This window comes from Carlito syrichta, unplaced genomic scaffold, assembly GCF_000164805.1.
Source record: "Carlito syrichta isolate Samal-C Ts95f unplaced genomic scaffold, Tarsius_syrichta-2.0.1 Scaffold127452, whole genome shotgun sequence".
Taxonomy (NCBI): Eukaryota; Metazoa; Chordata; class Mammalia; order Primates; family Tarsiidae; genus Carlito; species Carlito syrichta.
The window spans coordinates 427,104-448,883 of record NW_007071548.1 but is presented as its reverse complement, the minus strand read 5'-3'; the positions used below and the strand labels follow the sequence as shown (position 1 = coordinate 448,883).

General features: G+C 39.0%; 1 protein-coding gene across 1 annotated transcript in view; it reads right to left on the bottom strand.

Moving 5' to 3' along the window:
* Positions 1 to 608: 608 nt before the first annotated feature.
* SGCD (sarcoglycan delta) overlaps positions 609 to 21,780 on the bottom strand; it is a 347,112-nt gene continuing 325,940 nt past the window's right edge. Inside the window, exon 6 of the mRNA XM_021707942.1 lies at positions 609 to 685. Coding sequence (XP_021563617.1) covers positions 609 to 685 — 77 coding nt within the window. The remainder of the gene's footprint in view (positions 686 to 21,780) is intronic.

Genomic DNA, 21,780 nt, shown 5'->3' with positions numbered 1-21,780 from the left:
ACCCAGCATTGACCTGCTGGGCTCCAGTGGTCCTTCGGCCTCAGCCTTTCAAGTAGTTGGAACTACAGGCATATGCTACCATACCCGGCTAATTTTTTTTATATGTTGTAGAGATGAGGTCTCACGAAGTTGCCCAGGCTGGTCACGAACCCCTGGGCTCATGCAATCCTCTCACCTTGGCTTCCCAACGTGCTGGGATTATAGGCTTGAGCCACCGTGCACGGTCAAACATCTGTATTGTAGTTAGACTTCAGTGTCTTTTAGTTACACTTTTCTTTGGGCAGATCAGTACCAATTACTGGTTCTGTACTAGCTTTGTAACTGGATAGGCCTTTGGCACCACAAAATACAGCAGGAGACAAGCATTGCAAATGAATGAGTCTAAATCTCACAAAATGGGCAACCTCACAACCCAGACACTCAGTTTCCCTTAAGTTCTCAGAAACAAACAAAAGAAAAGTTCTTTTGGTTGTAGCTTATCTTTTGGTTCTAATGTCTCCCAAATTATATATTTACGTTGTGACACTTTTATTATTAATCAAGATGAATCACTGGCAAGTTGCAGAGAAAAAGACAATAGTCACGAATCAGTGCAAACCAAAGTCAGTTTACCTTAGTTCCTTGAAGGGGTCTGCCCTGACATTAGGTGTTTCTATAGATTTAGGGAACACTGTGCCCTCTGCTCCTGTAAACAAAAGAGAAAAGGAAACAGACATTGGAGATGTTGGAGGAATCACCTGGAGACACAAACAGCACACTGTCTGGAGCTAAATTCAGTGAATCTATAACCAATACCCATATTTCCACCGGCTTTAGAGCCCCTTGATAGAAGAGCATTGGATCAACTCATGCAAACAGCCTTTGTAAAACAAGGAACTTCTCATTTGTAGTGAGATCAGAGCAAGGCCATGAGGCAAATTCTGTCTTGATTTCAGAAAGAAAAAGATGCCTAGAAATGGTAAGGTCTGACTCCTGTCTCAAAAGCTATTCCCAGTCATGCAACTGGAAACATTTTGAAAAGCAGCAGCTAAAGCTCTCTTATTGCAGGACAGGGCACAGATCACATGACACCTATGATATGTAAGCAGTGGGTTAGATGGTAGAAGGCACAGTAAAGTATTTGCCTAATGACAAGCAAAAGTTCTCAGTAAATAAAGTCCTCCCCCCATTATCTTGAAAAGTTAAGCAAAACAGAATACTATGAGAGAGCATCTGAAGTTCAGCGCTTTTACACTTTGAGTGTTAACATTGATCCCGAACCCAATCTAGACATTTAGTTCTCAACTGTGCTATAAGCTTTTATCTTTACAACCTGTCAACACCAGCTGAACCTTTCCAGCTATAAAGATAGTGATTATCTGATTTGTCTGCTCCCTAAGTGTTTTCAAATCATTTAAGCCTCAGTTTATCACAGACAATTGCACTGGATATTACTTTTTCAATTAAACTTAGCTGAGGCAGTATCCTGTACTTTGAAGTAAAGGTGTTTCTTTTTACACACTTGGTATACTTTCTTGGTGATACAAAAAAGGGAGAATAATACCTTGCTTCCAAGTATGAATTTCTAGAATCTTCTCGCATTGCTATAATGTCTAGACATCCTCTATTAATCATGATTATTCCAAACCTAGATTTATCCTGGCATAACGATAAGTATAGGAAAATGATTTGTTTTCTTTACTTTTGTGGCAACCATAGAAATGTTTGGTCTTTTTAATATGAGTAACTAACTATTGCAAGTCAAATCAGAAAATGCCTCTACTTAACATTATATAAGGTCATCAAGTAAATATCTTGATGAATAATAACTTATTCTAAATTAACATTTAGAGTGACTACTATATACTAGATACCCTTATGTACATTTCATTGGTACTAGCTCATTTATTTCCTACAACAATTCCATAAAACTGACAGCTTGCAGTAGGCATAGAGACATTAACAGTGGGGCCATTTAAGATCTTTCTCAGCTCATAAACACTCTTATTTTCAAGACCTCAAACCTCATTATTTTGCATTATTTCAAATATATCAAAATACACATACTAAAAAATTTACAATATTTTTGAAGTAAATTTCATATGTATGTCCATAGTTTCATTTTGCATAACTTATTAATTGTGCCCTTGAGGCTTATACTTTATTGTATTATGGGATACGGAATAAGAATTGGTTGGATTATAGACTATAATGTAGATTCTGTTAAACAGTGTTATATTTGGTTGTGCAGAATGCATGATCCACATCCTCAACATTTTTGTGATCCTTTGAGGAGTACATGGGTCACAGGCTGTAGAGGCAGCTTAGGGCAAAACAGCCCTAGAGAAGTCACTGGACACTGAGAGACAGTGGGATGCGGCCACCAGCTTTCTGAGACCCAAGAATCCACCCCAGCTCCTTTGCTCACCGGGTGCTCACTGCATATCTGTGGAGAGGACATTGTCTACATTGAGCATCTGAGCTCAGGTCCTCTCCAACCTGTTCTGGGACAACTCCCAGCTATCACTACTGTGTTGAACAGAGACTTCCGCTCTCAGAGATGCTTAATTCTTAGTCATTTGAATCTTATTTTAAAACTACGATGAAAAAGCCATATGTTACTCCACTATGGCGATGCATTCTGAGAAATGCATCATTAGGCAATTTATTTGTTGTATGAGCATCATGTACTTATCCAAAACTAGATAATAGAGCCTACTGTATACCCAGGCTACACGATACAGCCTAATACTCCAAGACTACAAATCTGTGCATGTTACTGTACAAAATACCGTAGGCAACTGTAACACAATGGGAAATATTTGTGTATCTAAACATAGAAAAGGCAATGCACGGTGCTACAACATTACCACAGCCATGATATCACTAGGCAATTAAGAATTTTTAACTCCATTATAATCTTAGGGGACCACCCTTGTACATGCAGATGATCACTGACTGAAAGTTATGTGGTGCATGACTGTATGTACCTCAATAAGGAAAGGACAGTTGTTTCTCTTTTTTATTACATTGTCTATACTCTTTAGTTCCAGCTCAAATCTCTCCTCTCTTCTCTTCTTCTTTTCAAGAATTCTATGAGAACTGCAGTAGAAAGAGCATCATCTCTGTTCAAATCGGTTTTCATTGTCTGACTTACCCATATGGTAATTAGTACTACCATGGATCATTTTTATTATTTGAACTGTTATTAGAATATGTGCACACAGTAGGATATATGTGACATTTATTCAGAACAATCATCCAAAAATGAGGAATGACATTTTCTCACGTCAAATGAGCCTGAAAAGACTGGGTCAGCTTCTTTATTCCATCCAAACACCATGCCATGTCTATTTCTTTGTCAGATATAATGATGAACATTCATCTGCTACTTTATTTCTACACCTGGCTGTACAAGGCTCAAGAAGGAACTCTAGCAGGTCCTGACATAACGTTGCTTCATTCAACGTCATTTCATTGTCACACTGATAAGGAAAAAGAAATCAATTCCTGGCCTGGGCCACCATCTGCATGGAGTTTACACACTCTCCCCATATCTGTGTAGATATTCTCCTAAAAGTCCAGTTTCCTCCACATCCTGAAGATGTGCGCATCAGGTGAACTGACAGTCTATGTTTACATGGTCACAGTCCAAGTGAGTGTGAGTGTGTGTGTGTGATGAGATGATGTCCTGGCCAGGGCTGGTTCCTGCCCTGCATTCTGAGTTGTCATAATATGCTCTGCCACCCTGAGATGGAACAGATGGGTGGGAAAATGAATGAAAAAAATGAATGCAAATGGATTTAAAGAAAAAATTTTAAAGTCTATGATAATTTTTGTTGCACCAAAGAAGTATACCAAGTGTGTAAAAAGAAATGCCGGGAAAGAAGTGATGTGGCCCAAAAGTTCTCAGTGAGCCATCACAGTGGTGACTGGGTTTTAACTGTGTGGTAGCAGGTACTCCAGACAATTTTCACTTTGCAAACATTTAGTCCTTGATTTAACTCACAACCACCATCTTGCACTAATTCACCAAAAATTGGGTAAACAATTATCTTATTTATTTGTGTTAATCTTTCTTAAATCTATGTATAGCTCACGTTCATTGCAACGTTTAATATTAGAAGTGTTTGGGGTCTTTACTTAGAAATTTAGTGGTATTTTGGGGACTAGAAATATGCCAAAGGAACTTAACTTTTGTTTATATCAACTAGCCTATGGTAAAATTAGTTCTACTATACCTTGCTTTGGTTTAAAGTTGCAGTTTCCAAGAGCCTTTTGGTAAGGTTAAGAGAGGACTTAATGAACTCTCCTGAAGCTGGTGGCTCTTAGTCTCTGCCACCCTTCTAATTGACTCCAAGAAAAAAAAGTTTCAATATAGTCATCCAGAACATGACGGGCGCTCGCTGCATGTCTATGGAGAGGACACTGTCTCCCATTGAGCATCTGAGCTCAGGTCCTCGGCTTCCTCTGATCTGTAATCAGGCTTGCTATCCTCTTTACTAAGAGGGTGTCTTGTTTTCTGTCAAATCCCTGTTTTCTGGCACAGTGCCTGGCACAGAGAAGTCATTCAACAGATATTTGTAAAACAACCACCACACTCATTTGGCACCGAGCACACACTACCTGGAATTTGTATTGACCTTGCAATCATTTCTCCCTGCTCGTCAACCAGATCTTAAGCTTTGTGTGGGGAGAGACGAAACATATATGGAATACAGGTGGACTGACTTCAGGTTCCTAAGGCTTCTACTAGACTCATCTCCAATAGGCGCTGCTGCTTCTATGGGAGTGCTAAATGATTGTTACGGAATTCCCATGCAGTTCATTACTTTTTAAATAAAAGCCCCAAATCACAATCCAACAAATTAGTTTAACTCCATCTCTAAAATTAAAAGCAAAACAAAACAAACAAACAACAACTATGCCGATAAAGGTATGCTATTTGGGCAAAATACAAACACCCTTTTTAAAGTAGCATGAGATAAAAAAAGAAAGGCCTGTAGTCCCTTCCCCAGACCAAGGGATCTGCTTTCCTAAGATAAGAAGAACAGGAATAAAAACACGTGGGTCTCACATGGCAGTGAGTGCTCAGGCATCTGACCCTAGAGCCCACTTTAGCTCCAGTGCCCCAGAGCTGTGTGTTCTCAATGCTAGGTCAATGTGGTGCCCATGGAAAGGCAAGCCAGCAAAACCCAGAGTGGTGGGCTCTGACAGGTACAGGAGACAGATGATTGACAGGCTTTGGATGGAGGATGGAAGTGAAGAGCAAGACACTCACGTTCCCTCAGTCTGTACTCTTTGATTTTGTTTGCTGGACTTTGGCCAAGAGGGCCCATGTGCTCCACACATTGGAGAACAGACTCATTGATATAACTTCCTAGGGGAAGAGATGAAAGTCCTGTACTAGCGGAGCAACCTTGGGCACGAAGCTCAGCCTCTCTGTTGTTCAATTTCCTTCTCTGAAAAGAAGGGATACTGGCAGTACCTTTGGGAGATCAATGGGAGATAGATCTTGGGAGATGGAATAGCAATCAGTAGTAATAAAATAGGACCTCTATTCTTTCTGCTTATCCAGATCCTCTATAATGCTTTAAATAATTACATTTTTAAAAGATCCACTATGAACTAGAAACTGTACTGAATATTCCTGCTTTTCATTTGATCACCAGAGTAACCCTATGAAGTTGAGACTATTAGTACTCTGAGGCCCGGAGAAGTCAGGACATTTTTTTCCTAATGGTCACACAGTTAAGCAGGGTTCGGAAGTGGGCGCTGGGGAGTGGGAAAGGCTAGGAGTTGAACTCTCATAATTTAGCTCTAAAATGAATGCCCTTGGTCACTACTCTGGACTCTCTCAATAGATGAAGTTGCTCCCTACTTGCTCATTTTTTATGAGATATGAACAAATACCATTCATATCCTTGAGTTAGGCTAGCTTAATCCCCAATCACCTTTCTTCTAAAAACAATTCACATATACAATGCAAAGTATATTAATACTCTTCAAAAAGACCATTTCTTTCCAAGTCCCACCAGGTTTCTGATTTTTACACCATTTTTCACTTTCCCAGAAGCTTCAGAGTAGACAACCATCCATCAGGATGAATTCCCCCATCCCATTCTCTATCCATTTTCTTGGATAATAAATTATTCTCAATTTTATTATTTCCAAAAGGTTTCTATTAAAACCATACGTACTGATTCCCTTTTTTGACACAATATAATTTACTGGCAATAAATGTTCATAAACAGTTTGAGTGAAAAATCCATAAAGTCATTTCAGCTTTATTTTAAGTTCCATTTAATGTCTCTCAAAAATGATTTCATCAATGTGTTTCCATTAGCTGGTTCTCTGCCCAATAACTTAATTCCACACAATCAATCAGGAACTTATAAAGCATGTGACAGGATCTATCCAAAGTGTTTTGAATCACCATAAAGATCAGCTCAAAGGTTCTTTTTCCTACTAGCACAGGTAGGAGGTAAACTTGTCAAAAAAAATCTGAAATGCACTCTGTTGCCATAGTAACAAAAGACCAGTTTCTCCTCTCTAGAAAGGATACTCAAGTTCAGAGCTCAGTTTGGCCATGCTTTCCCCTTCCAGTGTCCTAGATGTCAAGAGAACTGAAATCTAGTCCTATCTATGTGATCTTAGGCAAATCAGATGTCATATCTGGGTTTTTACTTCCTTCACTGTAAAATCAGCGATCAGATAAACATGAGAGTAAATCTGTTTTTCCCCCAAGTCTAAAATTTCATGAGGCTACAATCTAATCTATCCAGATGATTGCCTTTAGCTACCTTCTTTCCCTACTGGGAAAACAAAACAATTCTGTAATAGCAAAGAAAATTGCTAAACATTTCCCCTATGTTTAAGGGGAAAAAGGAAAAGAGATTTTTATCCTATTTATTTTTATTTCATTTTACTTTTTTTGAGTTGAAGTCTCACTCTGTTGCCCAGGCTGGAGTATAGTGGCACGCTCACAGCCACCCCAGCATCAACCCGCTGTGCTCCAGCAATCCTTCTGCCACAGCCTTCCAAGTAGCTACAGGTGTACACTATCACACCTGTTAATTTTTTATTTATTGTAGAGACGAGGTCTCACCATGTTGTCCAGCTTGGTCTCAAACCTGTGGGCTCAGGCAATCCTCTCACCTCGGCCCCCAAAGTACTGGGATTAAAGGCTTGAGCCACCACGCCTGGCTTTATCCGATTTAAACTGTGTTTAAGTGGTAGAAATAATCACCAGAAAATAAACCTTGTAAGAGATAAAATGGCAGAGAGCAACATTTATTGTAAATGAAACTGACTAAAAAACCAAAACCCAAGAAACATTGTAATTCTTTTAAACTCCAAAAATTGAACTGGAGAAATTAAACTTTATAAAGAATAATAAACACCAAAGTATCTAAAACTATACATAAAAAGAACTGTGAACTAAAAGAAAAATTTAGGTTTGTGAAATTTGACATAGGAGAATTGAACTTGGGAAAAACACTGGACAGAAAAACTACTAGGACAGCAGCTATAATCAGTAAAATTTTATAGAAAATTTATGATGAATCACATCTTTTTTTGGACATGGAGAACTGACCACAAAAGTAATACTTTCAAGGAATTTTTTTAAAAATTAGAAATAATTTAAGTGAACTGTTTATAAAATTGACTAAAAATTTAAACTAGCTTAATGAAGTTTGCTTTGTAAAATCTTTCTTGCTGAACATCATTAATATTTGTATAATTATGATTACTCTTTTTGTATTAATGAACCTGAACTAAAAATCATCTTTGGGTTTAAACCATGGGGCCAAAATAGTCAACAGGTAAGAAAGGTAGTTAAAATATCTGATAAATAGGGTTTGAAGTAAAAATGTTGTTAAGTTTTCAAATTCACATTGCTTGGGTAGATATAACCTGAATGACAACCTTAATAACAACCATATTTTACTTGACAAGATAAGGATATATTTTTAAGCCAATAACAGATTATAAACTGGAGAAAGGAGGTCAATCTAAAAAATGATGATAAGAATATGGGAGACAGAGTCATTTGACTTCTTGAAACATCTGAATGCTGGAAACCAAGACCTGGTTTTTAGTTGTAATTGTGGCCTTTGGCAATCTCCCCCTAGTATTATTTTCCTATTTGTTATATAAAGTGGGGGTGAGTGGATTATATGATCTGTAAGGTCTTCTCCAGCTTTGTTATTTTACAATTCTTCAGATAAACTGATTAGATAAGCACTGTGGACCAGGGGAGGAACATGGTATATTGGATGATCCCAAAGTTCAGATCAATTAACAAATATATATTGTGTAGGAGACTCTAGTGATAATGCAAAGAGACAAATTCATATGCTAGTAGAGTGTAGTATACTCTACCTGTGTACACTGATTGGCTTACATAATTAGTAATTAGAGAATCTCACAAATAAAAATATATAGTCATGATAAAGGTAATAAAGACTGGAAAAGAAGCATGTCTTTGAAAGTATACAACTTGAAGTCATAAACTGGTCATAATCTTCTTGAGGAAGTGAAGTTTTGCTAATATTTGAAAAGTAATTAAGACTGAACTGTTCAAGAGGGGGAACTTTTCCCCTGTAACAGGAGAAAAGAGTATGCAAAGACTTCAGAGTGGGAAAATTCAAGTTAATAAGAAGACTGGTGTGGCTAGACCATATTTAGCAAGAAGTAAGCACTATGGGATGAGAACGGGTAGGGAGTTTGGCTCAAGGAGTACAGAACCTTAGAGGCCACAGTGAAGGTTTTAAGCAGGGTATCTGACTTGACCAAATTGGCATTTTTCTTTTTTTTTTTTTCTTTTTTTTTGAGTTGGAGTCTCACTCTGTCACCCAGACTGGAGTGCAGTGGCTGCTCCTGGCCACCGCAACCTCGACCTGCTGGGCTCCAGCGATCCTTCCGCCTCAGCCTTCCAAGTAGCCGAAATTATAGGCGTGTGCTACCATGCCTGGCTAATTTTTTGATTTTATTGTAGAGATGAGGTCTCGCTGCCCAGGCGGATCTCAAACCCGCGGGCTCAGGCAATCCACTCACCTCAGCCTCCCAAACGCGCGGGATTACAGGCTGAGCCACCGAGCCTGGCTTAAATTGGCATTTTTCAAAGATCACTGTAGTTACATTCCCCAAAATTCACATGTTGAAACCCCAACCTTCAACGCAATTGGTATTAGGAGGCAGGGCCTTTGGGACATAATTAGGTTTAGATGAGGTTATGAGGGTAGAGTCCCCATGATGGGATTAGTTTCCTCATAAGAAGAGACAGAGGCTATAGCTCTCTCTCTTTCTCTGCCATGTGAGGACACAGTAGAAGATGGTTATCTGCAAGCCAAAATGAGAGCCCGCCTCAAACCTGACAATTATGGTACTCTGATCTCAGATTTCTCAGCTCCAGAACTGTGAAAAATACATTTGTTTAAGGCACCCAGTCTAAGGCACCCAGTCTAGGGTATCTGTTACAGCAGTCCAAACCAACTGAGATACTGCATCATGGAAGAGATACTTGAGGAAGGCAAGGGTAGATAAGGAGGAGCCAAGGGAGAGATGGTGGTAGGTGGCACTAGAGAGTGGGCAGTGAGGATAGAAAAGAGTGGATTGGGTTGAGGAGATATTTAAGAGGAAAGCTAATGGGATTTGGCAATGCGCTGGACAGGAAGGATACTGAAGAATGATCACAAGGCTCGTGGGAAGAGCTGAAATGGATGGTCAGGGTCAAGTGATTGATATTCAAAGCCAGCTGTGCCTATGGAAACTTTACAGTCCACAAATAGCATCCAGCTGTCTTATATTTGATATTTAAGTCACAATAGAAATAGCCTTTACTTAATAAAGGGAGCTTCTCTGAATCCATCTATATTTCTCTTATGAAGAAGCAAGAACCATAACAAAGAAAATTTAAATGAAATCTCTTGTGGTATTTATAAGCAATATATATATTTTTTAAAAAACGGAATAATCTAAGAGTTATTTGAGTAATGAGCACTGTCTTCTGTGCAAGATAATTTTCTGGTTACTCCAAAGTTTTAGCTAAGGACATTTACATGTATCTCTCATTATTAAAAACCTTTCTAAAATATGTTAGATACAGCTATTGTCTCTGTAAGTCCAGGCCACTTAACATGGCTACATTTTGACATTTAAATATCTGTTAATATCTGAGACCCATCTTCCTAAAACCAACCTCCTGTACAGCACATTATGCATGGCAGTTATAGGAGAGTGAACTGTGGGACGACCGATCACATAAAATGCCCAGAAACAGGCGTTTTTGTGTTTAATGCCTAACATGAATTTTTGCTTTCTCCTAAAAGTAATATGCAGTGAAAAACTCTTTTTAAGGAATTGAGTTGGATGATGCTTAATCAAAGATTTAAAATGAAATGCGTAATCAATGAGGATGCAGAATTTCCACAAGTGTCAGGATTAAGCACATGGAAAGTGGCTGTCAACTTCTGAAAACCTTCCCAGACATGAACAATACACAGATGCTAGATCGTAACTTTTAGTGGAAAAAGTCACTTGGGGTAATTTAATCCCATTGTGTCTCTTCAGGCTGCTGGTGGCATTTAATAAACTGCTAATGCAAAACATCTGTAGTCATTACAAGTAGTTTCTAGGATACATACCAAATATTTTCTTTTTCAGCAATCAGGATTCTCCCAATTCAAAAAGTACAGATAATTAATTCATTCAACAAATATTGATGTAGGGCCTACTCCATAAATGGTTTGTGAAGAAAACAGACTCAGACTTTCTTCTTTGGGGAATGCAAATTAATAGAAAAAATTCAAAATGTATGTAAAATCTGTAGCCATTTTGAATGCTGTAATATTCATTGTCTATAAAGAATTAACAAGTATTAATAACTACTATGTGAATAGCACATGGCTGAAGCAATGCTCAGGAAGATTTGATCTTTGCCCTTATTAAGTTTTATTATAGCTAGACAAATAGATATGAGAGAAAACATTTACACTGATTTTTGGTTTTTTGGAGTCAGGGTCTCACTCTGTTGACCAGGCTGGAATGTAGTGGCACAACTATGGCTCAACACAGCCTCGATCTCCTTCTGACTCAGCATCCTGAGTAGCTGGGACTATAGGTGTGTGCCACTGTGTCTGGCTAATTTTTAATTTTTTTGTAGTAACAAGGTCTCGCTATGTTGTCCAGGCTGGTCTCAAACTCCTGGGCTCAAATGATCCTCCTGCCTCAGCCTCCTGAAGTGCTGGGATTACAGACATGAGACACTACACCCAGCTCCAAGAGTGATTCTGTGAAAACCTGGAGGAAGACTATCATGGGAAGAAGAAGTGAAAAGTTAAAAAGTGGATCTAACAAGAGTTATATTTTCTTGATAAGAGATTATTAGGTACCATACACTGGTTAGCAACCACACTTTTATAGGGGCACCTGTTTACTCTCTAGCACAGGATAGGTAGAGGCACACGTGTTCAGGTGCCTGGACATAGGCACCCATGAGGTAAATATTTGGGTTCATCTAGGCTGGGAGTTTTGACAGATGTGTACATGAAAAAGAAAGCATAACAAGTTCAGGGTTCCCATGAAGATTGTGAAAGAGGAATATGACATTGGGCAAGTTAATTTGCTTCTTCCGTTTTCTCTTTTATGATGGGAATAGTAATAGTACTCTCATAAAGTCATTGTAAATGTATGTATATTTATATGAGATATATTATATGATACATGTATGCATGGATATATGAGATACATTATATATCATACATATTAAAGTATATTACAACATATAGTGTTATGTGTAACTGGCACATCAAAATGCTCAACAGATGGTAGGTGTTTTGTATTTATTATGATAAAAGATAATATGGAAGACTAGAAGGTAAGGTCACAAAAATAAGATTTATTATTAAATAATTTAAATATTAATATTGGAGAAGAATAAACTAAGACATGTTGCCTTTTGAATGCTCTAACAATTTAATTGACCGGCCATACCATCAAAGTGTACAATTGAAACATTTGTGTAAGATGTGAAACTGCAGGGCAATTTAAGAATCACGTATAGAAACATCATGGCAAGATGTGAGGAGACAAGTAGCTTAATTAAACAAACTCTACTCTGGAAACCAATAGACCAGAATTCATGCTTGGTGTATCACTAAGCCAAAACTGGAAAAAATAAAAGGAACCATCCAAGCAGTAAACTCATTTCAGTTTCTTATGACTACATTATTTTTGATAGTAAACAAAACTGTGCAGTTAACAAAAATTTCAACTCATCAGTTGTGTTTAACATTGATAGAACACTCTGGAACAAGGCAGCCTCTAAGCAAGGATGATGTATGAAAAACAGAGCATCAGTGACTAGCTGAGAAGGCTGCTTGATATCAACATCAGAGCTATGCTTGAGACGGACACCTTAGTGCTCCCATGCATCCCATAAATGAGAATGAACATGCGTTCCACCCATGTTCCCCTCCTGACCTCTGTGGGACAGGTTGCAGAATCAGGCTAACAGTGAGGGAAGAGAAAGAGAGAAGAAATATGAACATTGTGAACAAGTTCACTGGTTCTGCCTCCTCTCCCACCTGGGAGTGAGGGGAAGATGGGAGCCGTGAACACTGTTTCCTCAGCAGACAACTCAGTTTTCAAGTGTCTCTCTCAGTGTGAGAGCAATCAGGACTCAGAAAGTCAATGGATGCTGGTGAGACCTAAAAAAAAAAAACCACCACATGTGTGATTTTAAGGGTTCCCTGGTTTTTGAAAAAGAAGCAGAACACGTTGTTCCTGTGGCCAAGCAAGTGGGTGGTGATGCCTTCCTACAGAGAAGGAAATTGAATCATTGAGGACAACAGAGACACATTGTCTAAAAAAATCATTGGAGAAATTTAAAAAACATTTACAGGAGATGAAGATGATGGTGACCTGAAAAGTGAGAATCGGCTAGTTGAAATCTTAATGAGCATTGAAGGTTTCAAAGCATTAAAACACTCAAATGATTTAATTTCTGAATACCATCTTGTTAGGAAAGCAAACCTCAAAATGGGCACACTTCACAGGTGATTGAAATGGCAGTTTTGATAACATGATTTTCATTTTTTCCTTTGCCCAATGACCTTATCCCAAGTATGGCCAGCATGCCATTTACTTATCAACAACCAGTCTCTCTTCTTCCCTTGCCAACAAAATCCAAGTATTATACATGGGAGTAGAGTGCCCAGTGAAAGGATCTCTTTCCCAGAAGCTAGGGGTGGCCATATGACACAATTTCATCTAAAGAGATATAGGTAGCAAGTCTACTGGGGAGAGATACTAGGAAAAATTTACTGCCCTCAGTAGGGTATGGATGTGCCTGGTTCCACTCTTCTTCCTACATGAATATCGGCATGATATCTGGAGCTGTAAACGCTATCTTCTTGCCATGAGAAAAAGACCAAGAGGACTTCAGATATGTTGACCCAGACACCACTAAGCCACTAGCAACTGTTTACCACTGGATTTACTCTTATGGTAGAGAAAAAAGTCTCTATGTATTATTTGTTTGAGACATCTTAAGAGAATTCCGTTGTTCAGCCCTGCTTAAAGTTTAATACCACTCTACCCATGACCAAGGAGAGAGAAGTACACTGACCCTTCAAGATGGTCATCTTTTTCATCCAAAGCTTTTTTTTTGCAGTAAACCAGATGACCAAATGTTGAAAATCACACTTACTGAATCTGTGTACTGTACCGAAGTCTCTTCTTAATGACCACTGAGTGGGGTTGGATTTCCCATTCCCTTGCCTTTGCTCAGAATGTCCTCAGCCAGAAAGCACTTTTCTCTTTTTTTTTTTTTCAGCACATCAAATCCTATGAGACCCAGCTCAAATGCCACCTCCATTATGAAACCTTCCCTGGTACTCTGACAGTTATCATTAATTGCTCTCTCTTTTATTCTTCCATAATACCTGACTTACACCTTGGAGGAGCACTTATTTCATTCTTTCTTGAGAGATGGGTCATTAACTGTGTCTTGCCTTCACCACAAAATAAGCTACATAGAGAAAGTCAAGGGCCATGTCATGGAAATCTTTGTGTTTTTCTAGATAAGCAGCACAAGCTTAGATATTTTGAATTCTACTTCACTGAATCAGGAAAAGTTGTGGGATGAAAAAGAAGCTTCTGGAAGGGAGATGTATGAGTTGCTCAGTATCTGCTCTATCATTGCAATACCTGACAACTTGTCCAGGAAAGTAAACAGTTAGGGTTATAGGCATATAGTCTTAGTGGAGGCATGGTAACAGCTTCTCTATTTTCTAACAACACTCATAATCTCTCCAATTTAGTGTGCTCAAGTCAACTGCCAAAGCTCAATGTGACAGGACTTTTGCCTAGTTTACAATGTTTGATGAATTTGTGCTTCTTACAACGTAGTCTTACTTTTTAACGTGATAATCAGGCTTAACTCATCCCTTTCACATTGTGGCTTGATAATTTTTTGAAATACTGATTTGTGTTTGTTCTCCCCATATTTTCCTCTCCCCTCCACTTTAGGCAGGTAGATAGGTTTTTCTCTTGCATATTCTTGCTGTTTGGTTGTTTTAAGGAAAAAAAAAAGTACTCTTTGTGGTATATAGATTCGTGAGTTTTGGCAAATACAGAAGAGTCATATATCTGCCACCATAAGCAAATACAGCATAGTTTTATCACATCCAAAATTCTCTTGTGCTTTTTTTTTTTTTGCATTCAATTCATTCCCTGAGCCCCAACTCTTGGCTCCTACTGTTTTCTTATAGTTTTGTCTTTTCTAGAATGTCACATATAAATAGAATCATTCAGTAGATAGGTTTTGGGTCTGGTTTCCCTCAATTAGTAAAATGTTTTATGATAGAAGGTTTTCATTGGATTAAAAGCCGAAGTTGCATTAAAGCAACAGTTACTCTTGCCCTTTGTAATCACCTAACCTTGGTAGAGAGCATGCCTATGGCCCTGTGGAGAAGAGAAGAGAGAAGTGCCTTGGAGAGAAGCCAAAGAAAGGGTAGCTTGAGAAGAATTAAAACACTCAGAAGAATCTAGAGGTCTGTGGAAGAACAAAGTCATCCTTAAAGAGAGAGCAACTTCTCAGAGAGAGGTTGTATCATGTCCCTAGGAGGAAGTACCCTTGGCACAAGGACCCACAACCTGAGCAAGGATTCCTGGGCCCTCTCTAAGGTATGGAAGTTCAGAGTAGACACATTTCAAATGGCCACACAGGCCAGAAAAATGAAGATATCAAGAGGCCATCTCAATGGACCAAGGAGTGGTAAGACTACCCACAATTTCTTTCTCTCTTTCTTTCTTTTTTTTGAGTTGGAGTTTCACTCCATCATCCAGGCTAGAGTGGAGTGGTAAGCTCATGGCCACCTCAGCATCAACCTACTGGGCTCAGGCGATCCTTTTGCCTCAGCCTTCCAAGTAGCTGGAACTACAGGTGCACGCTACCACACCTGGGTAATTTTTTGAGTTATTGTAGAGATGGGGTCTCGCCAAGTTCCCCAAGCTGTTCTCGAACTCATGGGCTCAGGCAATCCCTTCGCCTTGGTCTCCCAAAGTGCTAGGATTACAGGCTTGAGCCATTGTGCCTGGCCCATACTTTTTTTTTTTTTTGAGTTGGAGTCTCACTGTCGCCCAGACTGGAGTGCAGTGGCCGCTCCCGGCCACCGCAGCCTCGACCTGCTGGGCTCCGGCGATCCTTCCGCCTCAGCCTTCCGAGTAGCCGGAATTACAGGCATGCGCTACCATGCCCAGTTGATTTTTTGATTTATTGTAGAGATGAGGTCTCGCTGCCCAGGCGGGTCTTGAACCCGCGGGCTCAGGCAATCCACTCACCTCAGCCTCCCAAAGGCACGGGATTACAGGCTGAGCCACCGAGCCTGGCTCTGGCCCGTACTTTCTTAATACCATATATGTTTACTCAATTCTTGAGCAACCTGGGAATGATGGAGATGGAATTTCTTGCCAGATTATTGTAGAAACTCAGAGCTAGATTTAGGGAACAAAAGTCATACCAATTGCTGACACCTATTGAGTCTTACCATTTGCCAGGCATTTCCCCAAGCATTTCATGGATTAATGCATTTAATTCTCAATGCACTCCTATGAGGTGCATGGTATTACCACCTCCCTGTTTTTAGATGCAGAAATTGAAGCACAGGAAGATTTCACAGAGAACAAGTGTGGGAACCAGGATCTGAATGCAAGCAAAACTATCTGCAGAGTCCATGTTCTTAGCTCCCTGCTAGATGTGTTATTTTTTCATGTGCTTGGGAATTATGAGTCAGACTCCATAAATCTTCTTCTCCAGGAAAAGACCATCACTGAATACTACTGCAAATTTTTCTATGTTGAAGAGCCATAGAGGTGGTCCTGTTTGAATTGCTAGCTGCTCACACCTGACCAATCAGATTCTAGTCTGAGAACTGAAATTAAACAACATGGAGCACAATGCCAGTGAGCAACCGGTCCTAGGAAGTAATTACTAACACTTACTGAGACTCATGCTAAGTGCTTATACAGACAAGGTCCCTTTCATCTTCAGTAACAGAACTGGAATAAGAACAAACTAGTCTCTGAGCTCACGTTCTTAACTTTCAAAGAGGTTTGGGGCTGGCAGCCATGTTGAAAGATGTGCAAGAGGTGGAATCTCAATAAGAATATTTGGAAAAGCAAAGCAGGAAAAAAAAGTGGTCTAGAAGATTCCTTCCTGCAGATCTCAGAATACTGACTGAATGTAGATAAATTGCTCATGAGTTGTCTTCTTACAACCTTAGAATGAACACTCACATTTCCCACGACCCAGCTGTGGTGGATTCTGTTTCCTGTGAAAATGAACATGCCCTTAGATAACCTCCCAAACATGTCTCCATGATATATTTTTTTAATGCCTCCCATACCTCCGTGCATCTATGTCTAACACGCCATGGGGTCTGGAGGCACATGTACCAGAGCAGCACAAACTGAACCTTGCCTCTTTTAAGAGAAAATAATCACTCATTAGGCAATTAGTTAAGGCTTCTAAAATGTGGTAGAACTTTTCCAGTTCATTTGCTTTGCCACATTAAACCTAAGCCATGGTAAGTGTACTGAGTTCCCATTTTCTTTTGTTTCCAACACTTTATAACAGGTATCAAACCCTAGCTTGATATTAACGAGGGTTTGCTAATAGAGAAAAGACAGAGCAATAAAAAATAAAGCTTCATTTAGCTTTCTTGCTCAGCAATGCCAATCTTCCACATGCAGCAAGAAACAAAGTCTAAAGAAAGGTCTTCCAAATAAGATGTTCCTTCTGCATATGAGGCAAGGGAAGAAGGTGGAATGGTTACAATGTCTTTGCCTATTCAACACCCTTTAACTCTCTCCTTTTGATTCTAGAACATTTACTTGCTTTGAGGAAAACTGCTGGGGATGGTAATCACATGCCCTTCTCCCTGCTGCAATATACTAAAAAGAATGTGATCACAGTTGGCCAATTAGTATATCCTAGTCCCTAGAAAGAGTGTTTGGTTCAAGGGCATGTGACCCAAGATGAGTTAATTAGTCCTTCTCAAGGACTGCTATGGCTGCCTAGATAAGACAGTCTCTGTCTCCCTCCTTCTAAGATAATGTCTGCTAAGGAGCAGCCTCAAGGAAACTGGCACAGAAGTAGAGAAAAGCACCAGAGTTGGCCATGTCTGGACTTCTCAGTGATATGAGTCCGCAAATTTCCATTTTAAAAACTACTGTTTTCATTCAACTGGAATAATTTTACTTTGTGTCACCCAATGAATTCATTGTTTTTCCACAAAGCAGGAGATTCTAAATCTTAACTGTCTCTAACATTCTATATCACTAAAGCAGGGATAACTCTTCTTTAGAACATATCAAAAAGTCTCTCTCTTGAGAGGGACCATTATACCTATATGACTCCATTTCAAATGCCTGCTTAATATGAAATGGAAATCAACAGGACAACTGAAGTTAGTCAATTTTCACTATCAGACAAAGGTTATGAAAACAAGTACACTAAAAACTGTTATTTCAATCTGAATTGGTGTAAGACACCTTTGAGGGCATTTAGCACCTCTCTCTCTCTCTCTCTCTCTCTCTCTCTCTCTCTCTCTCTCTCTCTCTCTCTCTGTGTGTGTGTGTGTGTGTGTGTGTGTCTCTATTTACCAATCTAGGGGCAAGAACATTTTGAGAGACTGTTATAATTTTTTTCCCTCTATCCCTATAAACAGTTTCAATGCCACAGTAAAGAAAAAAAACAGTGTCTGTGAAGTCTGAATTATTCAGTGCCAAAGAGTATGTTTTTAGACGTTGAACAGATTATCTTTTTTTTTTTAAGCAAGTGTCAAAACCCATATCTGCAGAGCTTTTTAGCTCGATTTGGGTATTTGCTAAGTGTATCGTGTGCTGCTTTGTCAATCAGAGTGACAGTTAATCAATACTAATCTGATGTGAGTTGATTCTTCCCTTTCCCTAAACAGGATTAAGGTAGACTATCTATGAATATATTTCATCCAGGCTGTAAATCCATATGCTTTAACATAAATGCATTAGCATCTCTCTCTAAATGGAATGCACTGTGTATACAAGGAAATAAAGATGAATTACCAAGTTGTCCTGAAAAATGCTTTTCTGACCCATTATGAAAATGCTTTCAAGGCAGCAGTAAGTAGATCAGACATCTTCTGTTATTTTATTTGTGATCTATATCCCAGCTTCTGGGTTACCTATTAACTTAATACTCAGAATAGCTAAAGTCACACTGCCCTCCCTCCGCTGGGGCAGGTGAATTTGCACATTTATTTATTCCTGTGTTTGTTAGTTTATTTATCCCTCCTTTTGTTAGTTTATGCATAAAGGCATATTTATTTAATGCCTGCTGTGGGCTAGGAACTACTCTAGGTTCTCAGGGTATAATAGTGAACAATAGTTGCATTTAGGCTCAACAATTTGCCCCAGAATTTCCCAATTTGCCCCAGCCAAGTGGGCCAATACACACCCAACATCAAACTTTGCAACCCTGAACTGTGTCACTGATTCATGCATACCAGAGCTGGGCTGAAACGACCATTATTTAATCTTTGAGTATCACTTTACAGTTTATGGGGCTTTTCATATGTATTTTTAAAATCTCACAAACATCCATATGAAGGGAGCAGGGAAGATGAGCTTTAAGTGACTCAGTTACGATTGAGCAACCACGCTGTAGACTATAGTGCACTACTAAAACCCGACAGACTGGAATGGTCTCTCCCACATAGGCTACTTTAAAACATCAGTGAGATAATACAGGCAAGGCACTTAGAACAGTGCCTTGCATACAGTAAGAATGTAATAAATGTTCAATTATTGTTAACTATGACGATGATGGTCTTGATTAAAAATAGAAAACCAGAAGCCACTGTCAGTTTGTCTGTCTGTTCATTTACTTATCAAGCCCACCATTCATCCAACAATCATACTCAGCACCTGTTGTATGCCAGGCACTACAAGAGATGATGATTCAGTGTTGAAGACACCCATTCTTCCATGCCCCTCACAGTTTAGATTTGCAGCTTTTGGTATTTGTATTTGGCACCAGACTTTACAGACTAAATGATGAAAAGTTAATAGAATCATAACCTAGACCAGGGATTGGCAAACTATAACTTATGGGCCAAATCTGCCCCACTACCCATTTTTGTAAATAAAATTATATTAGTACACAACCATATTCATTTGATGACATAGTGTCTAGGGTTGCTTTCCCTCTGCAATGGTAGAGGTGAGTAGCTGCAACAAAGATCCTGTGGTCCACAAACCTAAAATATTTACCATTTGACCCTTCACAGACAAAGATCCCTGGCCTAGATTATTAAACCTTTTTATCCTCTTAGCTGTTCTTCCTCATAATTCCTTGGAATTGAAAAATAAAAAATAAAAAGATGACAGCTTGCCTGCATAGTCCAATCAGCTTGTTTATATCTGATGACATGCCCTAATTACAGAAAAGTACTTTATGATTTTGACATTACTGATTTTCCTAGGGGATTCTTTCCACTGCGCTCTACAGAAAGCTGGATAACCTTGTGAAAACATTATTCCAAAGCAATGACTCACTATTCTGTGATCCTACTGCTCTGTTCCTATTTATCGTCTCTTTATGATAACCCAAACACTGTTGGCAATCCTTGGCATCCTTATGATTTCATGCTTGGCCCAGCATTTTCCCATTATGTGACTCACTGGGCAGAGAACAGCATTCTTGTGTTTCTTTGCTAGACTTCTTTTTGATAAGTATTACTATGGCTTTTATTGCTCAAGTCTGTGCAGGCTGATATGAGACTGGGCAGTTAGAATTTTGTAACATTACTTTGTATGACTGCTTTAAATATTCATTTAACTGTCGACTTATAGGAAACATTAAAGATTCTAACAAGAACGATGGCTGACTTGAATGCTGGGCACTTTACGTGTACTATTTCATTTAATCATTGTACCATCTCAGGAGTTAGATACTTATGATCTCCATTTGTAGATGAGGAGGAAACTGCAGTTTTGAGAGAGTTAATTTTTAAAATGATAAAAGAGTTTTGAGAAACATTTATTGAGAACTTAGAATATCTGAGTATAAGTTTTACCTTGAGATGTCTTTTTTGATTTCTATGGTGACTATCTAGGAATGCAGTATTGATGTCTTCATTGTACACACTAGGCTCTGTGAAGTCTCAGACTTATTTAAAACTCCCAACTCTAGTTGAGTGGGAGCACCAAGACTCGATATTAAAATCTGGTTGAGGTCAGGGAGGTATGTTTTTAGGACACTCACTTCAAGCCTATCCTGTGGTTCATTCACACAGACATCTATCTCTTCCCTCTTCCTCCCAGGAGCCAAATGTGGTACCTGCATGCAGCTTCCTCAATGAATAGATAACTTTAAAATGTTCTGGTAATTTCTTTTCTGCAGTTTGGTGTCTAGAATGGCAGAAGGAGAAGATAAAAACTGGTGTGATGATGTCTTCTGCTAAAGTGTGAATCAGTTTTAAGCAGTCAAGGATGCCCAATCCTAGTTATTTCTTTATTATATCTTATTTTATTTTTTGAGTTGTAGTCTCACTCTGTCGCCCAGGCTAGAGTGCAGTGGTATGCTCACATCTACCCCAGCATCGACCTGCTGAGCTCCAGTGATCCTTCCGCCTCAGCCTTCCAATTAGCTGAAACTACAGGCATGTGCTACCATGCCCAGCTAATTTTTTGATGTATTGTAGAGTTGAAATCTCTCCAAGGTACCCAGGCTGTTCTCAAACCTGTGGGCTCAGGCAATCCCCCACCAGGACCTCCCAAATTGCTGGGATTGCAGGTTTGAGCCACTGCGCCCTGCCATATCTTATTTTAAAAACAAGTCCCAGCCCATGTGCTTACTGGTAATGGAAGATAAATACTGAAACTCATAAACATTAAGAAACATATTCTCTAAATGAAAAGTTACCAATGGGCTAGTGAATTTGACCCAAGGCATTTCCCTTATATCTTAAATTGCCAAGGTATTTCATACTCTGTATTTTGACAACTGAACCAAGTCTTTCTTGGCTCTTGATACTTCATCTTTGCAAGTGATGGGTATGGTTTTTCCATATTGCAAGTTCTGGTAAATTTTACCAAGCAGCGATACCACCTTAATTGTGAGTAGTGTAGATACTGGAATCTAAGTTTCCCAACTCATCGTTTAGTTTCTTTTTATTTATTTATTTATTTTTATTTATTTTTTGAATTGGAGTCTCACTCCGTTGCCCAGGCTAAAGTGCAGTGGCACACTCA